The sequence below is a fragment of the Chiroxiphia lanceolata genome, chromosome 10 (genome assembly GCF_009829145.1).
Source record: "Chiroxiphia lanceolata isolate bChiLan1 chromosome 10, bChiLan1.pri, whole genome shotgun sequence".
In the NCBI taxonomy this organism is placed as follows: domain Eukaryota; kingdom Metazoa; phylum Chordata; class Aves; order Passeriformes; family Pipridae; genus Chiroxiphia; species Chiroxiphia lanceolata.
Window position 1 is genome coordinate 16,278,828 of NC_045646.1, and position 25,344 is coordinate 16,304,171.

General features: G+C 38.2%; 1 protein-coding gene across 5 annotated transcripts in view; it reads left to right on the forward strand.

The window, feature by feature from the left end:
* SPHKAP (SPHK1 interactor, AKAP domain containing) overlaps positions 1-25,344 on the forward strand; it is a 95,275-nt gene that overhangs the window by 27,260 nt on the left and 42,671 nt on the right. For all 5 annotated transcript variants that reach the window (XM_032697914.1, XM_032697917.1, XM_032697916.1 and 2 more), the window contains exons 2-3: positions 17,505-17,607; positions 23,607-23,717. In XM_032697914.1, coding sequence (XP_032553805.1) covers positions 17,505-17,607; positions 23,607-23,717 — 214 coding nt within the window. The remainder of the gene's footprint in view (positions 1-17,504; positions 17,608-23,606; positions 23,718-25,344) is intronic.

Here is a 25,344-nt window from a genome sequence, read left to right on the forward strand (position 1 = left end):
GGGACGCACGAGGACACCTAAGTGGGTGATAATTACTTGCAGTAGAAATTGCTTTTATTTACCTGAAGAAGACAAAAAGCTTTAAAGCAACCCCTCAGAGAGAGTGGATTAAGTAGTGTTTCGTATCAATAAACATTTACTGACCAAAGCTTAATAATGTTTTTCTACTTTGATCTAAATTGCCTAATCTAGAAATATCCTTTACGATATCTCCCCTGGCATTTCATGGTGAAATGAGAAGGATTTAGCTTTTGTTGCTGTTAATCATGGCTAGTAATTTTATATACAATTTTTACCCACTGAATAACAAAGAGATTGTAAAAACTTTAGTATTTCATGGGAAGCAACAATCTGAAAGAAAGAGGGACACAGAGTTTAAGGCCAAAGAGACTTTTAGGTTATCTGATATGACATCCCATATTTCACACTCCACAAGGAAAATTGGCTAGAATGCAGTCTTGAGCCCAGGATAAACAGAGACAGTCTTAAAGATATTAAGAGTTAGACAAGCTGCTGCTTTCCTTGCTTGTGGTCTTGTTCTCATTTTTACAAATTTACCTCCTTATAGTCATACAGCCATTTTCCAGCTCCACACTATTGTTGCTAGGCTTTTCATCACTGCATGAAGGAACTGAGGAAACCAATCCTACTCTATTCCAGAGCTCTGCCATCTGCTCATCTCTTCACCCCAGCTATAGGCCTATTACCCAGATAATATTGCCTATTTCTGTAGAAAGGCCAAGGCTAATCTTGCTCATGTGAGCTACATACCTCTTCCTTCTTCCTGAAGAGTGATTCTTTTCCCATAGCTTAAGCAAGTCAGACTTCCCTACACCAAGAACCACAGTTCTCTCTTTCATCTCTCTTATCTCCTGAGGCTGGTATGTGGACAGCTGCTTGTTATTTGTTAATCAAGGTAACCCTTTCTTTGCTGAACAGTGGTAAGCTTCATACTTTCTGTCTGTGAATAAGGATCAGAGGACTCCAGGAAAGAAGGTGACCAGAACAGTGAATAGTTCATTCAGGTCATTCCTGTCTTCACCAGGAAATCTTGTGAAAAAAGCATACCTGGGAAGTCATGGGACAGATAGCTTGTTATCATACAGCTTCAGCTCATTATTCCCACCATAAAATATTTAGGCAACTTTTAATTGAAATCTAGCTACAGCAGCTGTTGAGAAATACAAACTATGAATGTTAGCTTTGAGGAGTTAGCTTTACAGGCCTCACCAAAAAAGTTTTCACTGTCAAACTGTTATAAATCAAATGCATTTTGCATCTTCCCTTCAGAATCATTTCAGGCACTGACCTGTTTCTGTGGCTGTTCATGCCTGATCCTACCCACCTACGCACATCTTGCTGAACCAAGGCCACAGCTCTGCTCACTTGCTGACTTGCCTATCCCACATTACGATCAGTCCCTGAGTTCAGCACAAACTCAGGGTGCATGTTAATTCCTGCTCAGGGCCTTCCCTTCCTTTGGCTTCCGTATCTGAAGGCAAAAAATGTAAGCCCCGGGTGTGGATGCCGACAGTTACTGCGGAGCACAGCAGGGCAGGAGAGTGGCCTTTGGGCATCCACTGATAATTTAGCATTTCCAGCAGTAGCTTGCAGTGAACACACAGCCTAGGGGTCAGATGAGCAGCTGCAGAGAACTGCACAGAACTGGTAGCTGCCACTTTTTCTTCAAGCAGCTAAAAGACATTTTTGGTGCAGATTGCAGTTGGGAAGCTGAAAATGTGGTCTATAATGATTTATTGTTTGGGGGTTTTTGTTTGTTTGTGGTGGGTGTTTTTGGTTTAGTTTATTGTTTTTATGGTGGAGGGAAAAACCCCCTCACATTAATATCTTGAGCATACCAGCTTGCACTTTGCCTCTTCAAGCGAGAGACAGGAATAAAAAATGCTAGAACTTTTTACATATGAGGCAGGAACTTATGTGTTTCTGTCCCCTTTGTTACTCAGTGACTATCTGGAATGCTGGTGCACAGAAGCCTAAGGACATACAACCACCCCTTTTGGTAAAACTGCAGTTTCTCTGCTCAAGCTTATGAAACTAAACCTATACACTTATGCAATTTTTGGCCAACCCTGTATATCTGACAGTAATCTTAACTGACAAATAAAAGTCTTCAAACGTCTCTTTCGGACTGGCATCTACACCTTTTGTGTGAATACTAGAAAGAAACGGAGGAATTAAAAGTGTTTTTCAATTCAGAATTGGAAGCAGCACTAGGGCTTAGAAACAACATTAGACTGAATGGTAATTCAGAAGAATTAAAACGTATATCCACTCAACAGAGATGAGAAGTAGCAGTTTTTCTGTTCTAAAAAGTGAAAAAGACAAGCCCAGAGATAGTCTGGCTATTTCTGAGAAATTTGCTCTGCTCTGCAAGAGATGTTGTATCAGCACCACGAAATGATCTGTGCTACATCTCAGTAATACCTGGTGTGTGGCACATAGTGCACAAAGAATGGCTAAGAAAAGCCTTACTGGTTTTACAGGATCCTGTTGGAAACCAAGCATTGTTTATATTTGATGAACATGCTAGGGGTGACCGCAGATGTAAAGAGGTAAGTTGGGATATTCAAAGCTGAGAGGAGATCCAAAAGCCAGGTCTGGACCAGAGCTCCCTTACAGGCAGCAGGCATGTGGCACACACTCAGTGCCACTGGGCACTTACACAGCAACACTATGTCACAGGCAAAGCTCACAGCTGTACTTGTGGTCCAGCAAAGCAGCCTGGATCTTGTGTAACAGAGAAATCAGATTTGGTGGCTTTGTACTAAGATGCTTTTAGGAGTGAATCAAATAAAACTTTGATCCTTTAAGGAGACAAGATTGCAGGCAAAGACTCCACAACAGCAGTGGGACTAAGCTACAGATAACAATTAATTTGAATAAATCGTTAAAGAAAACAGAACATCAACAAAAATAATAATAAAAAAACCAGACAGAACAGCAGCACATAAACAAGACTTGATACTAAAAATTTATTTTGAAGAATTGTCAGTGATGAGTGAAATGAAATAAGTGAAGACAACTACTTGGGATGATGGGGGCTGTTTAGTGAGACTGAGCCGAGAGGCCACAAAGCTTACAGGTTTGTTCTCCAGATTTTTCCACCCATGTGAGTAAAAGAGAACTAAGTGTATTACAAGTGTTATTTAAATAAAAGAGGGCAAATAAAGAAATCCCCTGAACAAGAGTGTAATGTCAGAACTCTCATTATCAAGACAACTACATGCATTAGAACAGCAGCTGGTGTCACATATGAGGAAGAAATTTGTTTTTATGCACTCATGCAGAACCAGTACTGCAGCCCAACCAGAGGAATCAGTTTAATACTTGCTGGGTATTCTTTTCATTTGCAAATTAGCAGATGAATTTGCCAGATGTTATGAGTGGAGTGGCCAGAAAATTTATCTAATGCTCTCTGGTAATTTTCAACATTCACCAACTTCTTACAATGCTAGTTTGATTGTCAGTGGTGGGAATTCCTGAAACAACATGCTATGCCCTGTTTTCATGGGGAATTACTTTAAACAGTTCATTAACCTGGTTAACCTGTGTTGTTAAACATATGCAACAATTCTCAGAGATACTTTCCTTCAGTGAGGTCAGGGGAGAAAAAAAATCAGCTGAAACCAGAAGGAACTTAAATTGTCAAAGGTTATAAATCTGTGGATGAGGATTCTTATCGCTTGAGGAGTGGGACTGTGGGTAACAGGAAGAGGGAAACTTGCAGAAGTTGTAAAGAAATTAACTATGTAATTTCCATGCTTTGTTTCACTAACCCAATATGCACTATAGTGACAAAACCCTAGTGCTTATTTCCAGGCTTGCATCTCTGCTTGTGCCTTTAGTTTACCAGTCTCATCTGTTTTGAATTCTTTAATCCACCTTACCTTAGCCTCCCACATGAACTTCAGACTACTTTTCCAGAAAACATTCATTAATCTCCTCTTTCAGTTCCTGCTCCAATTCCATGCATCACTTCTCCCCTATCTGACTGCAATGCTTCTAATAGTGTCCTTTCAGTCTGCCAGTATGTATCAACCCTTGTCCTTCTTAGTTCAGTCCTCTCCTTCTTCAAATATCCTTCCCTTAGTATAGACCTGAGAAACACTAACAACTGTAGGTGACAGTTTGAAACATCCATAATTTGTTGCTGTGCTGTTCATTTTATATGTCATTTAGGCTATGACCTCCTTCCATTAATTGCTGTAGGCACACTCATTAGGCCATGGAGGTTTTGCCATCTCCTTCCTCAGCCCTATATTAATCACTTTAGTCTTTCTTATTACATCTTGTTTCTTCAGCTACTCCCTGAGAAGGAGGGAGAAGGGCATAGACTCGTGGGAGCCTTTATCAGTGCTGTGGATAATGAACCCTAGCACTAAATCTGGTTCAGGTCCCTTCTCAGGCAACTGTCATTCCCTAAACGTGTGTCTAAGAACACTCTCTAAAGAACAACATTTTAAGCCATGATTGGCACCTGCAGCCAGAAGCCCCATATTTAGACAGCACAGTTGTGTTCTAGAGGTGCTGAGCAGGAGAGGAGGCTGAGAAAGCTCACTCCATTGAGGATACCAACCTGGGATCACAGGGATCCCAACAGTGGTCCCTCCAGGTATGCTGCTCAACTGGAGTGCTGCAGCTGCCTCTCAGGGACAGTATTTACTTAATTAACAGTGGAGAAGCAGCTTCAACATGAGGGAGCAGGCATGCAAGCACCAAGAGCCATGCAGTTTTGAGCAGTCACTCAGAAGCAGAACAGGCAGTTTTAGGTTTTTTCTCAAAAGAAGAAGAAAAATTAATTAAACTTCTACAGCAAAACAATAGGTTTAATTACCAACTCACTGAATAAAATGAAGCAGCAGCTCCCCCTCTCCTGGGGTGTTGTGCAGGGTCCTGGCTGTGCTCTCTGGGGAGAAGCAGGAAGGGAAAGCCTGCCTGGCACCCATGGCGATGATGCACTTTGAAAAACTTCACATCTATCCAGAGCTCAGTGTCAGAAACCTGTGGGGGGTTTTTCCCCAATTTTTTAAAAATCTCTTTGCTTATCAGTGGATTCAAATGCTTCAGACTGCGTGTACAGTACACCTTCCCTTCCTCCTGCTTCACTGAAAACAGGGAGAAAAAACTATACTGCATATTTCTGGGTTTCTTTTTGTAAGAACTACAAATTTAGCACGTGCAGATTGATACTACAATTGCTGGGATTTATTTGGTGCCCATTTTGAATTTTAAAACTTCTGGATTGTTTTAATTAATCTTTTTGGTTTCCATCATTAATTTTCTTCACTTCAAGATTTGCCTGATTATTATTAAATATCTGGCTACTGCCAATGCCCATGGCACATAATAAGTAGTGTTTTTTATCAAAGCTATGTTTCCTCTTGGTTGCGGCATCACAATTTGTTATATATCTAATTATTCTTGAGTGCTATGTAAGAAAGTTTCCTTTCTAAGTCTTGATCGAATTTAATTTATAGCTGAAAGAGAAAGGACTTTTCTAAAACTTCTAACACAGAACTTCATGCTGCAGTTTATATTTCCCTGCTATTGAAATTCAGAACCGACCAACAAGTCCTGTATAACCCTCAGCAGTCACTTTTAACACTGGGACCTGCCCTCCATGCCCCATCCTAATCTGGCTCCAGGCACTTGCAATAACCAGCTTTCAAGTGTTAGGGGAGCTTTTTTGTTTTCTGGAAAAGTTTTGATCTATTATATGAATTGCTGGAAAACTGGCATTCATTGAACTAAGACATTGTTGTGGTATAGTTAAAACCTTTTAAACAGAAAGGCACACAGAGTTCCACGGGACTTAGATTTTCTTCCAGGAGTGAAAAACCTCTGTGGTCCTCGTGTAGTCCCTATGAGATTGCATAGTTATCAGAATTTCATCTACAGGCACTCCATCAGCAGTGGAGCTGTTCATTACATGCAGTGGCTCTTCAGAATATTAAAGGGAGAAAGAAATGGTGTCTCTTAGTTTTCAGAACTGTGTTTAAATTAAGTCCAAATCCTTTTCCCCCAAGATTAATTTATAACTGCCTGTGCTATTTCAATTTGAAAAGGGAAGAGATCAAGTCAGCAGGGTAATGGTTCAACAACATGCTTATAGATTGTTCCTCTTCTATGTTGTCAGGGCAGTGTCTTCCTTCTCAGTGAAAAATGTGTTTTACCACTGTAGACATCTAATAAAAATGAGCAGGTCATTTATTTTTAAAAGGAAAAGGTTTGTGTGCTGTTATGTTGAAATGAAAACTCATTATCCTTACATAAAGTCTGGAATAAGACCCTTCCCTCAATAGGAATAAAAAATAATTGCTTCTTGAATATATAAAAATACAGAAGTAATAGCATGGCTATTAAGGAGCTTAGTTAAGTGATCACATTGTGTCTGCCAGTAAATTCAATCCTAAACATAATATGTGCCATAAATTCAGTGAAATCTCATGGTCACATTATGCATGTTCCTGAAAGTAGCATATATGAAGTGTATCAATGTTCACATGATGTAATTTAAATGTTAGTGTAGTTACCAAGCACCAAGTTTTGGTACTTTTACAAGTATAGCCATAGTTGTGAGATTATGGGAATCAATACTGTACATTATGGAACAGCACATCTGACTATAGGAGAGAGGTGTCTTTTTGTACTACCATCAGTAGCAGATTTTTATTTCATACAAGTAAAATTGATTTATAAGTATGCATGTATTTGCAACAGGTGATTTTCTGATTCAGAAGGCAAGACTTGTAAGGGTGAGGCTTTTAAGGTATAGTGTATTAGAAAAATAATTGAGTAACTACTGAAAAAATTAGTGAAAGACCATAAACACATAATATAAATACAAATATTAATCCAAATCCAGTAATTAAAACAAACAAACAAAGAGGCCATAGGGCCAGGTTTACTTTGCATGGGTTGCTTTTGGATACACAGAACTAGACCTCTGTATTATGCTGTGTTTTTTTCTGGCTGAAGTTGTTAAAGAGATCCCCCTCTAATGAAACAATAATAAGTATGCAAAACCTGGATTTAAGTGCATACCTTTTCTTTGACCATCTGAATTGAAAGAACTTAGACTTTGCAGTGTTGATCAGAGTAAAACTTAAATACACCCAAAGACATAGAACAAGAGGCAACCTCTGCTCTAAATGAAGTTCATAGAAAGAGCTTCGGTGTTGCTGGGCTCTGCTGAAGCAGAGTAACATCTCTGCCCTGGAGACAGTGAGGACTTACTTTCAGCTTCCTTCGTACTTTTTTGGGCCTTCTGGGTGCATTACAAACCACAAAAAATCCATGCTGCCATAGTGTTTTTATTTTTAAATAGAAGCCTGGGTAAGCTAATGGTTATGAAACATCTGCCCAATTTGGACACCCTTTTTGTTCATCCAGTAGGATACAACCTCAGGGTCAGTTCCACTGAAGTTACTGTAGGAGCTTTCCCAGACTGTGGTGCAAGTGAACTTGTCTGTACCTGAGCTAAGATCTGATAAAACACTTCTATCTGCAAGGACCAAGCATGAAAAAAGAGCAAGTGGCATCAAAGAGCAACTTAATCTCTTTCAGATTCTCTGCAACCAAATCCTCTCCTGCTGAGTGGATGACTAAATATTCATGTCTACACATAGTCTGGTGTATTTTTGCATTAGGTGTAAATGGAGGAATACTCATTTAGCAACTACTCATGGAACCACACTGCAGGTACTGGTAAGGTTGTCTGAGAGCTTAACCTGAGCTCAGTCTGTGGTGCAGACAGTGCTGCTGGACCTTGTGCATCCCACTGTGAACAAGGTAACCATTTCAAGCCCAGGTTTCACAACAGTTTTATGGTTAATCTGAAGTTCATTGCAAAGCAGTCCCTGTTTACCTACATCGTATCACCAAGGGAAAAAATCAGATTAATTAAATTAATAACTCATTGACCTGATTCACCGTTAGACTCTCAGAGATAATGTCCTACATTCCTAATGTAGAGTTAGAAAGGCAGTAGATTTTAGGGGTAGAAAGAAGAAGGATTCGTCTTGCCAAAAAAGCTCAATCATAATTTCTTGGACTGAAATCTCTTGCTTTCCTTGTGCTGGTGTAAGTGAGGAAAAAATTGAGAATGTTGCCTTTATAGCTACCGCTCAATCCTGTAAATCACATTACAGGTTTCACAAATTGAAGCAAGCTAAACCAAAGACAATGTTTGCAGTATCTTGACAGAATTATACAAAAGCATGTTTCATCATATTAGAAGCCAAGTTAATTAAAAGCAGCTTCATTTTGTTCACATCTTTGAGAATGCTGTTATGCTTTTTTTTAAAAAAAAACATACTTTTAAGCAAGTGGGTTTTGAGGTCTTGTTTTCTATGTTATCACAGATTGTATTTATTGACATATTAACAGCATCAAAATTGATAAGATTTGTATTCCTTTGGGATATTAGTAGTAAATCAGAATTGCTTGGGAATATTTCAGGCATGTAAAATATGTTAAAGAAAGATTTGTTGTGAATAAGCAATGACAGAATGTATTCCTTGGCATTAAAATAACCAGAATGTACTCTGACATTTTAACTAGATAGTTTATGAATGTAACTGCAGGTGGTCATAGAAACAATACTGGATTCAAGAGAATAAGAAATTTCTATGAATATTTCAGATGAAAACACTTATTTTTGGACTATTGTTTTATTTTTCTGGTGTCATTAGTCAAGGTAAAAACATATTGCTTTCTGAACTCTATTATAATCGTAAACAATGTTTTGAAAGATTTAGCAGGAATCTAAACCAACTTGACTTCCTTTCAAATAAAAAGGGTTGGAAAACTGAATAGAGTTGAAGAAATAATACGTTTACTAGATAGGTACTTCTGAAAGTAAAATATTTACTGTAATGAAATTGAGTTTAGTAGGGACCAACGTTATGACTATATACTGTCATTTTGACCAATTATTTTTTCAATATATAAATATGTTGGTGAAGCTGCCTGACCAAAGAAATTAATGACAGTAGACTACGAATTGCCTTCATTTTTACAGCTATAGAAATTATGTTAGAATTGGGTGATGTTATTTCTGAGAACAGAGGAAGAAGAGTAGATTCTCAGTGGAAGAATATCTATTAAATCCTTGGGCATTGGCAGAAATGCAGCCCCCAACCCCCCCCCCCCAACAAAAAAAAAAAAAAAAAAAAAAGGGAAAAGAAATAAGATGTTATGCTTTACTGTTCTCTGGCTTACCAGTGGCTGGGGACTCTTCAGGCATTTGGTAGAAATATTTTGTTATAATTTCCTCTAGTATTCAGAATCATTAACTTTTGTCCTATGGAGAGGTGCATCTTCAGCTACACTGTGCTGTAGTCAGTTCTCATGATTTTTAGTAGCACTGTACAGCATGATATTATGGCCACTTAGCTTGTCATACACAAACTTTGCTTTTTCCAAGACCCTAACCTGTTCCATAATTCTGATTCTCTGTTGAAAAATTTGGTTTTCCAGTATCACCAGTCCCTTTTCACTAACAGCTTTGCCCTTTACCTTTTTAAAGTAGCTGAAAGTGATGCTGCAACACTGCGAAATTACCATGCTTCTCCCTTAAATGTCTGTGGACAAGTCAGCCCTTTCTTAATCTCATAATTCCAAAGCCAGATTTATTATTTCTGAGGAGAGTGGTTACAAAGAATTTCAGAAAGTCTGCCAAACATTAGAAACATTCCATTAAAAGGATGAAAGCAATGTTCACCTTCTGATCACGCACATAATCCTGACTACCTACCACATTTCAATTACACTTGTACAATCTATTTGATTTGTAATCAATCTAAGAAAGAAAACACGGGAACAGCTAGCAAGTTTTGATTAGCTACCTGCATTTTCTATTCAAATAAAATCATGAAATACACATTTACTTTTAAGTTACGAACATCTTTGTCACACTTTTCTTCCTTTCAGAAATGTTCAGTATCTGTCTTGAATATGATTAGTGAAAAGCTTTTATAAAGTAGATTTATAAAAATCTTTAAAAGGTAGCCCTTTAAAAAAAGTTGTCAGATAGTGAAATACTTGATTGCATGTGCTGTGCTTTGAAGCCTGTTTTGTCAGTATTTGACTGTTGTTTCTCCGATGTGCCAAATGAGAATCATGCTGCATGGGTTGATAACAAAAGCTGGTTGAGAAGCTTGACTGTGAAGTTTGGCTATATAATATAAAAAGATGTCAAAAAATATTTAAACTAGTTAAGCCAAGATTTACATCCTCCACATAAAAACACTGGTATCTTCCTATGTCACGTTCCACTGGTTCTCCTGAAATGCCCAGCTGACAGTTTGTGCACAGCATAAGAAGGAGAGGAGCAGTCAGTGAACACAAGTTTTTAAATACAAGAAACATATGAAACAAACTTGGAAAAATTACCCAGTGCTTTATGGCATGAATGTCTAATTTGCAACATCTTTGATTTCATCTGGAAAAATGCTGAGAATTTCCATTTCTAGTTGAAATCTGCGGGAGCTGCTTGCACATTTGTTATGTATTTAACTTGGACCAAGTTTCACCAGTTTCCAGCTGTGTCACAATGTTTTTTCCATTATTTTTAAAGGAAGAAGATAGATAACATCACACACTTGGACTATTACATTGTACTGCACTAACAACATAATCTGTATTAAGAATAGGCATTGCCATTGAAAGAACAGTAATAATATAAGTTACTTTATAAATACACAGTCATGAACATTCTTGCTGGAGAGGAAAAACAAGTGTTTCCTCCTTTGCCTCCTTTCTATAGCATGAAGACAAGTACTGTTCTACACTACAACTATATATGCTAAGTGAATAGGGAATTTTTGTGGGTCATCTTTTTAAGAATATTTCTTATTTTATATTGTTTCTTTCTGACTTAGTAGGCTCTAATAGTATCAAGCCTATTGCTTTTGCTGTAGAGGGAATAAAACTGCCTTATTCTAATGTTTCTGTAATGCCTGTTTGTCATTAATTCAGTCTACATCTCTCTAAAATCATCTTCCTGGTCAGCACTGCTCCCTTAAGTTATATATGTAAAGACTAATTGGTTTGAAGAATCCTTCCTTTAACAAGATTTCTTTCCTGCAGTTGAACCCTCGACAATGCCTTTGTTTCCCACCTGGCTGGCAGTCCAGACCTGAGTATAAACTCCTTGCATTTGGGGCAGAAAAGCAGCTTTAGTTGTCTTTCAGTCCATCTCCATAAGGTGCAGTCCTTTAGCCCTCCCTGAATTTAAGGGTCTGTTCCTTAATCTTTCCCAGGTTCAGTCATTCTTCTTCACCTGACCTTGCCTGGTCCCTAGTTGTTGATTCAGGACATCTTTTCATACCTGCTATAAAATCCTCCAAGTCAGGAACTCTGCAGAAGTTGTTGTTGCCTACAAATCATTCTAGGCATTTTCTGTCATTGCCTTACACACCCCACCAGGGAGAGACCTCACAGTCCCTCATGTGCTTTGTCTGTGGTCTCTTCTGACATGGGGCCAAACCTGTTCTTTCTAGAAAGTTTCCTTAATAAGTAGCCATTTTACCAGCATAACAAAGGTCCCTCAGGAATTATCCTAAAACCATGTCAAATCCAGGGGTAGGTGGGAAAAAGGCAGGCCTATCAGCTGAGTGCAAAAGCCAGTTTGTATTGGGTTGATTCTGTCAGTAAGCTGCTGAAATCCCAAACCACCAACCCAATCATCCGTCATTCAGCTCCTTAGTGCCAACTCTTTGATTTGATTGTCAGCTCTCTCAACTGAATATATCCTGCCATAACTATTAAATGTGGAGGAGTTTGTCAGACTTGTACATAAAGCCTTGTTATTTTTTCTTTAGTAATTCAATCAGTAAATACAGGAAGGAAGGAATATTTCTAAGTAGATCATATAAAATTCAGTTAATTTGTTTACATTTATTCTTTAGTAAAACTTGACTGTTCTTTTATAATATTTTAAAAACATGATTTGAAAGAAGGGTGATAATTGCTACTGCTTACAGAGGCTTCTAGATTTGTTTAATTTTTTAATTTGGAGCAGAATAAATGTAATTCAGGGCTCTTTCAGCATTGTGAAGTGCACCTTAGCATGCGTTGTCTTTGCTCTGCTTCTGTTTTTCATCAGCATGTAGCTAAAGACCTGGCCTGTTTGCAGCTGTATCACTGATAAAAAATGAAATGCAAATCAAGAGTACCCAATAGACACTGTGAAATGAGCAATCTGAATATAAAGCCCTTAAACTTTGAGTCTTTTTAGTGAACTGATCTGTAAAACCCAAGAACCTGTTAGACTGCATAGACAATGAGGAGAAGTATTCAGTATTTTCAGTTCCAAGTGAAGTCAATAGCAGCCACGGGAGACTGAAACAAGTCTATGAATACCTTACAAGATGAGATCCTGATATTGCCAGTGATTATATTCTGCACATGGATTCCAAATCCATAACAAAATCAGAAAGACATTTGTTTGAGGTATTTATAGAGCATCTGTTTGACTAACCATCTGTGCTCTGATTGAAGTATACACATGGTCCAGACTGAATAAAAACCATTTATATGGATTAGAATAGTAACTTTGACACTGTTATATCTAAAGATTTTGCTCCTAGTGACTTTGCTGACCTGTTTACATGTAAAGGTAAATTTTAAAACTGTAAGATCTGAAAGGTAGCCTGAGGAAAGAGTGTAACTAGTCTGTCCACTTCAAAAAGGCTTTGAAGTTAAATGTTGTTTGAACACTGTATGCCTTTCAAAACTGCTTCTTGCTTAGGGTCTGGATTAAGCTGGCTGCCTTCCTCAGTTTCTGAATAGCTTTTGGGTTTATTTGTGAGGGTAAAGGTAAGAATATACTGAGGTATTTTACTGTGCTTTTGCTTCAATTTCAAAATGAGATTCGTCCCTTTTTTGTTGTTTATGGTGTTCAGTAGAAATATTAGCAAAACATTGGAAATGTATCTCACTGTAGCTTGGAGTTAATTGCATTGAGAAACCTCACTGTGTTCATTCAGTTCAATTCCTTCAACATTATCTTTTTCATGGATCAGTATGTTTTGTATGTTCAAAATGCTGAGATTAGGAATCATAATGTAAAGATGAAAAGCAATAGGTTGTAATATTCAAAATATATATATAATGGTCATTTATTTATTGAGATTGCTCCTTAGGAATGATGATTGAACAGTGAGTTTTTGGAAGCTGGTTATGTTTGTTCAAGATAGTAGAAAATTGAAGTTTCTGATATTGTTTCACAAGATTAATTTTCTTTAGTGATAACCTGGGGAATTCTTTAAATTACCTCATCTTAGTTGATGTAGCACCATCTGCCACATCTGCAAAGAAGATAATTATTTTTAGGAGCAGCTGTGGGTTTTTTGATTAAGTCTTGAGTCATCGAGGTCAGTATTTTTGAATTATTCAACATAGGAAAGAATAAGCAATTGGTTTGCATCTTGGTCAGTAATAGAGGATGTATTGTTATTACAGTTGGTGACATAAATCTCATAGATATTTACTGCAGTCCTCTAATTTCCAAGAATTTTTTTGCGAGTGCATTTAGGTTGTAGGGAAAAAAATACCAGTCCAAATTCATGAATCAGTAAGAGAGTACCTGGTAGAAAATTAGTGGCTGTAGAGACTCTTCCGTTAATAGAAACGTTAAAGTGAAAATGACACATTCTTAACACTGAGTCATAGGTCCAGGTTCCCGACTTCAGTTTCAAAAGCTGAATTGTGGATTAGGACCTTTCACCAAAAGAAAACTCCCCAAATGAGCCATCCCTTAACAGAGATTCTTTGTTATCTCGGTGGCTTTCGTGATAGCGCCAAGTCAGATGAGCACATCTAAGTCAGATGAGCATTCTCCATCATGTACTAAACAAGGGAGCCAAGCAAAATTGAGAACTGGGACCTGAAATCTTCAACAGCTTTCTTTCTCTTGTAGAGGAGAGGCTCCAATCTGTGCCAGATGTCTTGAAAGACCAGCGCTTTGTGTAAACTCTTAGTGTGAAGTAAAGAGTGCATGAATGCGGAGCTATCATTCAATGATGAGCTGGCTACATCTCTGCAAGAGCTTCTTTCAGCTTCCTGCTGTTGAGGAACTAATGAGACCAGGCACTTTCTCAAAGACAGAATAGTTTTTCCCTGGGGAGTTAATGGAAAGTAGGTTTATCTTTATTTCTTTGCTACAGAGCGAAGGTGGCAGAGCTGTATGGCCTGAGGAGGGTCTCTTGAGAAATCGCACACCTTGAAAATGAAAGCTTAGAAAGGGTACCCACGGGATAAAAAAAAAGAGGGAACTTTTACTGAGAGCTGAGATAACTGAAAAAGAGATGTTTAAAAGCCAAACCTGTATTCCACATTGGAAGAAAGACATGAATCTGAAGGTATCTAGACAGGACCTTCACTGCACTTCCCTGAGTTATGGAAGACTCCGATTTGTGGCATTGGATACCCAGCCTGAAGAAGCACAGCTAGGTGCTCATTTTTCCATCAGTTAGTATGCACTGCAACATGTCTACTTTGTGTGATACCTATAGGTGACCATGTAGCTGACTGACCATCAGTAGTGGCCAAGCTTTGGGGAAGTGTGTTTGTTTCTCTGTACTTCTTTTAGAAATTGCATACCCATAAACTCACTGAGGAAAAGGCTGTTGGGTCTAAAACTGTTTCTGAATGTAGCTCTCCTATTTTAACACTTCTTTGTTAAAATAGTTCTGCTTTTCAGTTACTGTGAAGCCTGACTGCTTGAACCTGTTTGCAAACAGTGGAAGCCTAGAGTTCGTATCACTGGCACAATGAGTGTTGAACTGCAGTGCAGCAGGAGAACAGGGGTTCTGCTCTGCGGTTGCAGCACAGGAAACATGAACCTAACACAAAAAAGGAAGCCCTGAAAGTGTTACAAATACTTGTAAATGCATTGCCCCTTGTCCTGTGAAACACAGCTGCTGATTTTTCCTATGCTCCAAGTAATCAGCTAGATGTGGCTGAGGACTGGGATAACTGACAAGAGAATTAAGGTTTACCAGATTTCAGTAACACCAAAGGCAGTTGTGTTTCCTGTCTGAACTTCAGTCAGAGATGGAACCTTGTCTCTTTGGAAACATTTAATGGCAGTCTACATTTATTTCACTCATCACATACTTTTAACAAGATTTTCTCTATTTACAAATGAAAAGTGGGCTTATTTTGAGAATAACGCAGATTTAAAAGGATTAATAAGATTTTAAAGATCATTTCACTTCCCACATGACCAGAAGGAGAGCTTTACTTCTGTATGGGACATGTCATGTGCTACCCATTACTGGAGTATCATCCAGAGATAGCACAGATTTATTAGTACTCCAGAATGTGACTCTTCAACTGTATTTTCCAGCTATGCTTTAATGTACTATTCTACTTGTACTGTTTAATTAAGTTCCAAAAAAGGCCTTCAGTTAGTGGTCAAACTGTCCTCTTTGTTGCTTTTAGACTCAGCAGCATTTCATGCACTGGCAGTTCAGTTCCCTGCTCACGGTGTAATTGAGAGCAAATCGTCATTATCAGCATCTCAGCTCCCTGTAGGGAGAAGAAGTGGCAAAGCCACTCAGTCTTCCTCTCAGTGAAGAGCAGGAGGAAACTACGAGCTTTGTACTTCAACCTACAGGTCAGACCTGATCTGTATTTTCCTTTCAGGTTGCAGAAGTGATGCATCTTACAAAAAGAGGCAGGGCACAGCTTTTGCTGGGAGTAGTGAGTTTTACCTACTACAGAGGCTACACCTAAATGTGGACTTATTAAGGAGGATAATTAACTTCTATAATATTTGACCCTCTGAATATGAGGTGCTTATTTTTAATGGAGATATAAAACCAAAATTGACTTAATATGTTTAATGTCCCTCATTCTGTTAAAGAACTCGGTATAAGGCCAATAAAATGTTATTTTGCTTTGTCAAATGCTGGAGAAATCACTGCCTAGAAATGTTACTGTTTATCAACTGAGCAAGGAAGCAGAATTTTGTAAACAGGCAAAAGTACTTTTTCTAGATACTGATGCTGATATCTTCCAGAGTATTAAGTGGTGTCACACTTTTCAAGTGAAGTCAGTTAACCCTCTGGTCTCACTTCTACATTTGTATTCAATCCTCACATGCAATTCCTGAAGTTTTCCCCAGTTGGCAATTAATAAGCACTAAGTTAGTTTTATATTTTTCATTCACTCTTTTAGTAGCAGCACATCTAGATACTTTTCTTAAATAATTATAGAAGAACACCACACACGTCAGCAAAGTTCTTTTTTACAAAGTTACTTATCAGTGGGAATGGATATATTCATGTCTAGTCCTAAGTAGTATCAAGTGAAATGTACATCCATGGATCTTTGAGAGAAAGGTAACCTTACTGATGCCTGGCTGCAGATTTGGAGGGGGGGGGGGGAAGGGACAGTAGCCTAAGTAGCCTCTTCTTAACATATTGGTTTAAGCTCCAGTATTGATGGCTTATGAAAATGCATTTTAGGTTTTAATTGAGTGTACCAGGAAATTGCACATGGTCTGTTATCCCATTGGAACTGATGAAAGATCATTGCTCAAGCCGTGGCAACCTGGTCACTCATTATGGTCTATCACAACATGCTCCACAGTCTCTCAGAGATGACTTGCAATAATTAAAAGCGCTCTAGGGACCCAATTTGGGAAACAGAACTTGATCATGTAGGATACTCTTTCTTAAGTACCTTTCTGGAGAAATAGCCCTTTAACACTCTCTGGTAAAGGAGGGAGAAGCTTCACTAGTCTTGCAACAATATGATTATTATATGAAGGAAGAACTTACAAGACTGGCCTGGACTATTCCAGAAGAAAAGTACATGGGGTGGTACCTGCAGTGTGTGCAAATAACTTGGATGGGAGAACTTGTCTTTGTGGTTTTGTACTTCACATCTGCACAGTCCCAAAGCAAATATATTTGTTGTGTACAACTGACTCACAAAACAGTATGAGCACGACTTACCTTTGCTCTAAACCCACAATGTATCAAGCAATTCCATGTGGATTACAGAATTCTAGCTCTCCTGTTGTGTTTTTTACTTTTTAGTCACCACCCCTTTACTTCTATCCTAGCAGGTAAAAATGCAGAAAATATTTCTGTTGTTTACGAAGCCGAATTTATGCAACAAGTATTTCGTTTGCTGTTCCAAGCTGTCTGCTTATGAAAACAAGCTAGTATCACTTTTTACAGTGTCATTCCAGACAGATATGATTATAGGCAGTTTATGCTATCCTCTAGTCTTCAAAAAACATCAGTCTGCTATTTTATATCCAAAGCATGAAGCTCAGGAGGATCTCCCAAAAAGGGAAAATTAACAATAAATAGAATAGTAACATCAGCAAGGAAACTATAGACAGCTTCCTGTGTTCTAAGTTACCTCTCTTTACTGAACTGTGTTTTGGTATTATTGGAGTTATTTATGTAGCTGAGTCACTGGAAAGGTTTTTGGGGGCTTGTTTCTTTTTTGTTCTTCAGCACCTTTGAATCTCCACTGATGCATGAAGTCCCAGAGCGCCAAGGCAGCAGCACAGACAGTTCTGCAAGCAGTTTGGGAAGCTCTGTCACAGCATGTAAGAAGGTAACTTCTAAGTTTATGTTATATTCAAGGTCAGATATATACATAGCTTTGCTTTTTAGTTTTTGCCTTTATTGAGGAATACAAATTTAAGTGATACTTTAAAAAGAAAAGGTCTTGATAGAGAAAAATAAATTATTGTTGCTGTTATAGTATCTTGCAGTTTCTGTCTGCTTGGTCTATGAAACAGGTTTTCTGTCCTCCCTCGTGTCTGTCTGGAAGGGTCTCTACAACAGGAGGTGGTATACATTGCTGTTACTCTTTCCTTAAAACAGGTTTATATGTACTTATTTAATTTAGAGTATGTGGGGGGAAAAAATGGCACCTCTGTGTGTATGTGTGTCTTTAGGAGGGCTCAGATGTTAATTTATGCATGTAGCTAATTTCAGTACAACTGAGAATACAGAAGTGAAGACCATGGATGCTTCCTTTTATTCCTCCTCCCCAGAACCATGCTATGGCAGAGGGAAGGGGGCACTATCAAACACTATTGAGGAGGACAGGCTATCTTTCACCTCTCACTTTGCAATAACCCTCAGAGCTCTACTGTCTCCCACAGGCATAATTCTAGAGCTGAAAAGACAGCATTTGTTATAAGCCTTTACAGTTCATTCAGTTTTCCTATAATTCTTACTTTTTTTCTCCTCCTTCTTTAACTAGTAAGAATAATGTTTTCCTTTTGGGTTTCGAGGTTTTTGTTTGTTTGTTTTCAAACTAACAACAATATATGTTTAGATATGTAAGGAGAGAGAAGGATAAAACATGTAGATGCTAAAGATTTGTTTTCCTTATCCTGAAAACCACACACAGAAATTTTGGTAGATATAATATCATTGATAGAAAAAAAAGAACTCAATAAAGCAGATATGTATGCTGGGACTGGGCTTCTCTGGCTCACCTCAACATGGCTAAAGTGTCAATATTTCATTTGATCAAAAGGTTCCTTTGCAAAATAATACATGATTTTTAAAAAGGCTGCTGAATGTAATGGGAATCTTCACATAGAAAATCTACTGTGTGGGAGAACATCTTAAATTTTCATTTAAACTCAGAGTTGTCTACTTTATGTAAGAGTGAAGGACAGTGGCACAGCACTGAGAAGTGCCATCACTGTCTTTACAAATGCTCCTGCTTGGTCACCTTCAGAAACATCACTCTCTTTTAAAGGCTGGGCTTTACCACATGATTGAGAGCTGCTTCACCTCTCTGATCCCATGAATTTGAACTGTTCATTGGAACACGAGTCAGTTTTATGATTGTTGGCACACTAAAATAAGTGATTTGCTTCTGACAACACTTCTGACAAACAGCAGGATATTTTGGGCTTCTTAACAGCATTGTCACAGAAAGTGTTAGTGTTCTTTTTGTGTGTGTGGAAAAGGATAAAGAATTCTCTTTTAGCCTCTGTTAGGTACAGTGATTTTTAAGTTAGATGTGTAATTGGTGGTGGGGTGAAATGCTGTGGGTTCCTGCTGCAAGGGAACAGTTTAAACTTGCAGATTTGAGTAATTGTATTTGGCATGAATGGCTCCTGCCAGGAACCATATGACACGGAACCCGAATGAATGCAGAAGATGTGCCCCTTGATATCTCATTTTATTCTGTGTGTCCCACTGTATGTCCCACTTTCCTGTCTTTTTTGATGAGTAGTAATTAACCAAAGCAATTAGGATGATCAGTCATGAAGACGCAGATGTTTCATTTGTGGAGCAGAGCTTTTTTAATGCTGTCTCGGTTATAGATATTTAGTGTATTTTAATGTCTTATGGTCTAAATCAGGGAGCAGGAAGCTGTTACACTAAACTCATACGCAGTATTTTCCTCTGGGAAAGAGTGACTTTTCTGATCCACACTCTGCTAGAGGCTGATTTAGTTCATTGATTCACAACACAGTGAGTAATGCTGACGGCTGAGTCTCTAGATGAGAGTGGAAAACTTTTTTTAGAACCATGAATTACTGCTGATTTCACATTTAGTGCATGATGCAAATTCATCCTGAATTATTTTCTGAGTGTGATGATCCTGCTTCGAACCAGATATGCAGCAGTATAGTGTGTGCAGCTGTCACACGAGTATGGTCAATGAATCAAGTTCTGCTTTCGGTTGTACCACTGCAAACCAAAAGCAACCTTGCTGAATTCAGCAAAATGCTAACAATATGTCAGTGGGATTGACCCTGAACTTGTCTTAATTAGATAAGAATGAAGAGAAGTACAAGACAGGAGGAGGAAATTTTGGCGAGCGATACTGTTTGCCTTAAAAGTGCAGAAGTGCAGGCTGACAGCTGAAGTTGTACAGGCTTAGGTTTCTTACGATTTGGTGCAGACCACCTCAGTATATTTTGAACCTATGCTTAAATGCAAAAATGGCAATAGGAATGTATTGGTAGAGATCTGAGGAATACCAGTTCTCATGCTGCTTTTGATTAATTATTTAGCTCTGCTAATTTAGGTCAACTCTTTCAAGCTTATACACTTTTGATCATTGCAGTCATACATTATTTTGTTATAAGGACTTCAGTATATTCCTTTAAAAGCATGAATATCCCAGCAAGTTCTAATGCACATGCAAGCTCACACTTTATATAAACACATGAACCTATTTAACCTATGTAAGGAGAATTGCCTTACAACAGCGAAGGGCTGTAAGAAATATTACATTCATTTTTGCCCTATGTTTGTCTTTGACCATGATAATATGCTCTCTGTTATCAAAGAAATGTGCCCAAAAGTTCACATGGCTTCTATAGATGTATTTTTGCACAGCAGGTGTGTGGAACCCTAACTATGATCAGCACTACAGGGTGGCCCAAGTTATTCTTCCTTCATGGAAGTACTAATGGGAAGGCTTTCAGCAGTAATATGTCTGTAATGCAGGAACCTGTGCTTTTTAACATGGAGTTTAAACCCAACCAAAGTTTACCCCTCATTCCTACCACTGCTTACTCAAATGTCACCTTCCATCTCCTGAGTTCCATTCAAATATGTGTAAAACCAGGCCATATGCAAGGAGGCCTCTTGCACATGTTCCCCCATGCCTCCCATTCCCACAGCACTGTCTTTTCTGGGTAATTTCTAGAGGCTTTCCAGGTGACTTTGGGCCACCCTGTGTTCCTTAGATTGCTGACCTCTGCCAGCTTCTACTGCGTAGACTCATGTATATTTTTCTCACCTGTCTTTTTCAAGTCCAAATGCTGCAGATTATTTTCCCCAACCTCCAGTACTAAAAATGTTATGCCTATTTCTTGATGCACTCTCAAGTGTGTGTGCAGAACTGCTTATGCACAGGAGAGCAGAGTCTGGCCCAGGGGAAACATAATCATACTAATGTTCATTTCCTTGAGGTTACTTAAAAATCACATGCTGTCCAAAACTATTACACTTCCATGCAATAATTTCTACCCTTGACTTCAAAGTCTATTATGAAAAGCTACATACAAAAAATTAAATGCAATATAAAGCTTTGCATATAAACCATCCTGGTGTGACCCAAGCTTGGCAGCTATGACCTGACCTGACTGAAACATTTGTTCAGGAGAGTTATTTCTTCTGCTGCTACCTTACCAGTATTTGCTTCCTGATAAAAACATCCTCTGAAAGAAAGATGGAACTGCCAAGGGTCATTTAACATCCCACAGGAGACAAACCAGGTGAAGTGTGGACTACACAGATCATTTCATGGGTTTTATCATCTACAATACAATTCTGCTATGATATAGCTGTTCTGAAATGCCCACCAAGTCCTTATGAGAAAAAGAACAATACTAAGGATTTCTGCAGCTTGTTTCTGGATGATAAATTTCTGCCTATCACACCTTCTCAGAAACTGAGTTTTGGGAAAGAAAGATGTAAAGTGATTAAGGCTGAAGACAAATTAAGGAAATGTGACTTTTAAGGAAATGAAACAAGATTGCTTGTTACAGAAAAAGCTATTTGAGCTAAAGAGAACTATTTCCTATGTATAAAAATTATGTCTTAAGAAGTAGAACTTCAGCCCCTGAGTATGAGAATATCTAGAATCCAATGAAATCTGAAATCATATATGTATGTAGATATATATGTGTATGTCTGTATATGTTCAGTTCTATATGTCTTCATAAAAGCCTCAGAAGATAGTAATTTTTGGAAATGAAGAAAGAAATGCTTAATTCTAGATTTTACCGACTAGTTCATAATGCTTCAGTATTTCCACATTTAGAAAGATTTGCTTTAAAAAAAAGAGGAAAAAAAATGAACATGTTATTACACTAATAGGAAATTGCTTCTTTGGAATATGGAGTATATTATTTTCCCCATCTAGTCTCACAGTTGGTTATGGTGGCAGGAATCTTTTTGCACCGAAACAGGAGGTTATAAAACTTACTGAGTACAGTCGTTCAACTGGTAAACGAGATTAGCCAGCAGCCCCCAAACAGAGGCTGGTGTTCATGCGAAGCATTCATGAGCCTTTTTGTTACTCAGAACAAAGTCTTTGGGCACAGTACTTTTTCCAAGTATTTTGTGAACCCTAAACTTGTATTCAAAAGGTCTTTGGAAGAAATCCCACAGCAGGGCTGGGATACCAAGAAACAACCACCACAAAGGTGGAAAGTACCAAATAAGGGCACTGAAGCAGGGCAAAGTCAGGACTGTGGTGTTCCCAATTTACTCCTCATCCATCTTCTGCTGACTTTTATTCAGGAATCAATATAGAATAATACAGGGAGCGAAGTATTAACTACCTAACTGGCTTTCTACCAGAACGATAAAAATTAGAGTGGGTTAGTTTGTGGGTGGTAACAAGCTTACCTCTGAATTGCCCCTGAGTATTAGAAAATTGTGCCAACTGGCCAGATCAGTTTTCCAGTCATTCATCTTCCCTGAGAAATGAGAAGGCCTCACAAGTTCTTCTTACTTCTCTTCCTAAGGAAGGGATCTAGGCTTACAGATCAAGTGGTCTGTAAGCAGGACAAATGTGTGACAGGGCAAAACTTTCACTAAGGTAAAGCACTGTAGGTAGATTTTTTTCCTCAGGTATAGCAACAAATTTATATTTTTAAATATTATTAAAATCAAAGTGTAAAAAGTAGAGTACAATCTATTTATGTGTAATACAAGAATTGCAAGAAGTACAAATAAAATAGACTTCTATTTCACAAACTTACTTCTTAACTTGCTCCCTTAACTTCTGTACTTGCTGCCTGGGGAAGATGATAAACCATATAAAATGTTCTGTAAGTAGCATCAATTGTTCCCGAATACTAATGGTCCCTAATACTAATGGTCCTGCTTTTTCATGGAAGAATATTAGTACAGAGACAGAAAGTAAAGAATTCAGTTCAATCTAAATGTCAGATTTGCAAAACTGGCTTTGCCTCTTTCTAGTCTACAGATATCTGTAGCCCCATTTCCTTTTTGTTTGAGCAAAGCCCGTGGGCACAGTCTGCAGGACTGAGTCAACACAGAGATGAAACCCGAAGTTTTGATCTCAGGGCAGTGACTGAGCTCAGGACTCATTACAGAAATCTTAAGTACTTTAGCTTCTCGGAAAGCAGAAAAAAGTGTTTAAGAAGAAAGAGTTAGGAGCCTTGGTAGTCCCAGAAATGAGACTGCTGGCAGAATGACTAGTACTGATCTATTGTGGAGAGAGATACAGTCACTTGTAAAGGTTACAAGTTTGTGCACTCTGGTATAATTAAATAATTAGTTTTCCCAACATTTATGTTTATGACTTTACCATAGAACAAAACTCATAGCAATATTTTCCAGTAAAAATATTGGGTTTAGGCATCTCCAAGTGTCTCAGGACTTTCAGTTCTGAAATACTTTAGGGGATATATAAATAATTTGATTTAAGGGTCAGTAACTGTATGGGTCCAAACCAAACAGGGGTCCATCCTGCCCCCTCAAAATTTTGTAGGCAAAATTTCCTTTGAGTTACAACAGCAGAGTTCAGGCCTTCAAAGCACAGTAGGACTGACTGAAATTTTTAATTATTTTAACTCTTTTTAACTATTTTAACAGATTCTCTGCAGTAACAGTCTGCTAGAATCAACAGACTACTGGCTGCAGAATCAGAGGACACCATGCCAAATTGGCTTTCTAGAAGACAAGTCGGAAAGCAACTGTGCCTCAGTAAGTACCACTGTCATCTCCTCTGGAGAAAAGTCCATTGAGGGTTATTTGGGTAGGATGTGGGGCTGACAAGAGCACATGTTAAATTAAAAGTGTCTGAAATTTCCAGTTTTCTTTTAAAAGCAAACATATAAACTAAAAATACATAGAGATTTCTATACAGAGCACATTAATAAAGATTACTGCAGAGCTTTCCCCACACTTGTCTTTCAGATTTTGGGGCCCTCTCTATTTTTTTAGGTTCATAATCTGCAACTGACAAGAGATAAAAATAAGACAAAGAGAAAATTATTCCAAACCATAACTTGTTAAGTAGCAGGTTGGAAAAAGCAGATGTTTAAAAGGCTGCTCCGTGTTCCTGAAGGCATAGAGACACAATTAAAGAGAAAACTCTTTCCATATTAGACGTGGAGTGCAAAGTAGCTACTAAAGAACTCAAACAGAGCTGTTTCACATTTGAAATTAAATTTGTTGCATTATTTTTGGTTATAATGCAATTAAGAACAGCTTTTGGTTAACAATATGCATGAAGAAATAGGAGTTATGTTGCTTTGCACACTATCTACGTGAAACTGGATGAAAACGCATTGCTATGTTTTTAATAGTTTTTTACTTGATGAAAGACTCAGGAGAGCAGATCCTTACTCAGAATCCTATTTGAATGCTACTCCCTGGTCTCAGTGAGCAAAGAAGGACTTTAGAAAAGATCAGCTTTATCTCAGGTACAAGATTTCCAGCACTGCTTGTGCTGCACACAACTTAAAGACCAACTGGGGGCTCCCATGAAGTCTGCTGGGATTCCCTCAGGGACATGGACATACCAGCTCTAACTGAGAACCCAGACACCTGCTGCCAAGAAACAGAATCTTCCTCCCATGGTGGTGGTGGCTGGAGGCTTTGTGTCCTGCCTGGGGGTGATGCAGCTGCTTGAGAGCACCAAGAGTGACACAACACTGTAACTGCAGCAGTTGGAAGGGAAGAATATGGTCAAATGTTATTGGGCTCAGTTCACTGTCATAGTGAGCACTGGACTATCAGCTTCCATAAGGCAGAGGGAGCAAAATACACAACATAGTCATAGTGTGCTCACTGAGCAGGCATTCAAGGTATAAGGTGAGAAACTAAACAGCCTCCTGTGCCTACTTGGGATGATAATGAGTGAAATGAGGAAGAGGATATTAAGGAGTAATGTCTACTGGTACTAATTCCTAGACTCCTAGAGCCAAAAAGACAGCAGTTTCCTCTTTAACCATTCTGCATTGTTCTCCCAAGCAAAAGGGTCACAAGCATTGGGAAGTACAAACATTGTTCAATTGCAGCTGAAGTCTTGTCACTTGAACAGTATTCTGAATACATTCTTAACCAAAACGTGTTCATCAGGCAAATCATCAGTGGTATCCTTATTGTTTGATGTAAGAAGGGATTGTTTTTAAGGCAGAACACATTGACCACAGTCACCTAATTTTACTATTTAGTATTTAATATCCTAAAAACTGGTCTTAGTTTCTTAGAGGAAATGATTACTCCAAATAATAATATAAAAATTAATTATGACTTGCTTTTTGACCTGTTGAGCTTTGACTTTATTGTTAATTTTTCATAGAATGTTAGAGTAAATTATATCTAT